This window comes from Camelina sativa, chromosome 17 (genome assembly GCF_000633955.1).
Source record: "Camelina sativa cultivar DH55 chromosome 17, Cs, whole genome shotgun sequence".
Taxonomy (NCBI): domain Eukaryota; kingdom Viridiplantae; phylum Streptophyta; class Magnoliopsida; order Brassicales; family Brassicaceae; genus Camelina; species Camelina sativa.
Window position 1 is genome coordinate 17,516,586 of NC_025701.1, and position 2,522 is coordinate 17,519,107.

A 2,522-nucleotide genomic window follows, 5' to 3' on the forward strand; every position below is an offset into this window, starting at 1 on the left:
ATCCTATCCTTGACTAAATAATAACGTCCAAAATAATTTGTCGACGCATAAAAATAAGTCAACAATTTTGACAATCAAAATATAAGAAGTTACAGTTCTTAAATATTATTATGTAAATAAGTGACTTTCTTTATTTTTTTATTCTCTACGTTCTTGACGAAAATTCTAAACCGTGAAGATTTTTCTGTTGGGCCTACGACTAAAAGTAAAAAATACAGATTTGAACGCACTTCAGAAATAAAAGGCCCAATTAGAGTTCAGTTTGATAATTGGTACCATTCATTGAAGTAAACAAAAGAATAGACGATGTACCGCCGCTAGTTGCACTTGATGACCGACCATTACCGCTGTTTGGTTTTATACGATATGGAACCAACACACTACAGTATATCTTCAAAAGTTGAGTTACCTTTGGAACATGAACAACATAGATTCTTTTCACTTTGTCTTTGCCTATGTTTTCGAATCTTAGACATGACATGTTAACTCCCATTGCTAAAATGAAGTGTAAACTTTTATCTTTATAGATTCTTTTCTTTCGATTTGGCTTGCTAATGTCACACACATTTGATTGATACATTTGGTTGACAAGAAAACGGAACTGAGATTGTATACCGTAATGCATTTTCTCTAACAAATTGGTTTCATTGATCACGATATTTATCATACTGATTTTGTGTTAGTCGTTGCTACATCACCATCTAAATTTAAATCCACGATATACATTTTATTAACAAAAGAAATACTAATATAATCATATGAAAATATTTTGTTCATTTTCTTTGTATTATGTTTGAAATTTGGTTTCCATTAGATTTAGTGTAACGTATACCAAACTTCCCAATCACTATAGTATCCAAAATTACAAAATAAATCACTAGTATCCACAATTGCTCCTACTACCTAAACGGCTAAACTTAACCTAGTCTAGGTTCCAAAGATCCTGCATCTAATTACATACTAACACAAGTCGCTTCCTCCATTAATAATGATCAACTTAGGCATCTACGAACCTAACATTTTCCCTTTAATTTTTCACAGATGACAATGTTCAGCAATTATAGAAAAATCAAAACACACATCTTCAACGACAAACTCAAAAATCGTTCAAATCATGGATCAATTATCAAATCAAAGCCAAATAACAACAAAGAGTCTTGAGTCTAATACGTACACATTACATCAAAAACTAATATTCAGATTCCACATTTCTTCTTCTCAAATGTTTACATACTACTACAGAGAGCAAGAGAGAGTGATAATAAGAGAAGAGAGAACAGTACCAGAGATATCATCTTCAAATGTCTAAGTTCTCCAACTGAATGTTACTCTTAAGAGGCACGTAATCTCCAAGATACCCACCAAGATGATCATACAAAGCAGTCTTATCGATGGTCTGATGATGATAACTCTTGCAAACATAGTAAAACACACTCTGAACAAGCAAACCCACAAGATTAACCATCACAAGAACACCAACTAGCAAACCACCAACCAAAGTCCTAGTGAAAGTTCCATACTTCCCTCCACCATGAACAACAACAGCTCCAAAGACAACTCCAATCAACCCACAGAGCAAAAGGTAAACAAAGACTAAACCCATAGCCATCTTAGTCTTCCCTTTAAGCAACTCGTAAGCTTTCCTCATAGCGGCAAGTCCATAAACCGGTTCAAGAACAGAGATCACACTACCTAAATGCCATAAAGCAGTGAAAAACACATGAACACCAAAGTAGAGAACAGAGATAATGATTCCAGCTACGACAGCTAAACCAACACTGTTCAGATCAAGAGCAACGAGGAGAATCACAAGGAAGACAAAGAAGACAGCGTTGTAAGCAAACATCAACAGAGCAACCCAAAGGAAAGTGATGAAGAGTCTTTTAAAGACTTTGGGAATCGCTGAGAGAGTCGAGGAGAAAGAAACTGGCTTCCCTGTGTAGAGAGAAGCGACGGTGAAGACAACAGCAGCGGTGGAGAGGAGAGAGAAGGCGAAGAGGAAGATCAAGTAGCTGAACTGGAAGATCAAGAGAACAGTCCAATCGTGACGTGAGCGATCTGAGTTCGGTGGGTCGGATTTGTCGAGTTTGGCTAGGATTGGTTGAGTGAAGAGGGAGTGAGCGAGGATAGCGAAGGAGAGAGGGAAGATTAAAGATAAGGTTATGAGGTAGAAGGTTCTTGGAGATCGTTTCTTGATTGAGATTGATTCTTGAAGTAGTTGAGGGATGGTCAAGAACTGGAGCTCTTCTGGTTGGAGATCCATGGTTGATCGGAGAGAAAGAAGAAGAAGAAGAAGAGGGGAGAGATGAAGGATCACCGACGGGTCAATTTGGAAATCTGAGAAAAGATGAGATTATTTTAGTTTCTTTCTTTGTTTGGTGTTGTTAATATCAAGAAGATGTAAAAAGAAATGAGGATAGAGAGACTTTGTTGGAAACTTCTGGGAAACTCTTAAAACACGTTTAAGTTTTTGACTAGTTTGTAACTTTGTATTGTAACCAAAGCTTTTTTTTTTTTTTTTT

At 36.3% G+C, this 2,522-nt stretch overlaps 2 protein-coding genes across 2 annotated transcripts in view; both read right to left on the bottom strand.

Moving 5' to 3' along the window:
* Positions 1–493, bottom strand: part of LOC104759583 — a 3,138-nt gene extending 2,645 nt beyond the window's left edge. The window contains exon 1 of the mRNA XM_010482492.2: positions 277–493. Coding sequence (XP_010480794.1) covers positions 277–493 — 217 coding nt within the window. The remainder of the gene's footprint in view (positions 1–276) is intronic.
* LOC104757507 lies at positions 1,102–2,448 on the bottom strand. The gene has a single exon (XM_010480254.2). The coding sequence runs from the start codon at positions 2,261–2,263 to the stop codon at positions 1,298–1,300; it is 966 nt and encodes a 321-aa protein (XP_010478556.1). The 5' UTR covers positions 2,264–2,448; the 3' UTR covers positions 1,102–1,297.

Bases quoted from the DNA above. Each gene is read 5' to 3' on its own strand.
- LOC104757507 (XM_010480254.2), bottom strand. From the start codon at position 2,263: ATGGATCTCCAACCAGAAGAGCTCCAGTTCTTGACCATCCCTCAACTA.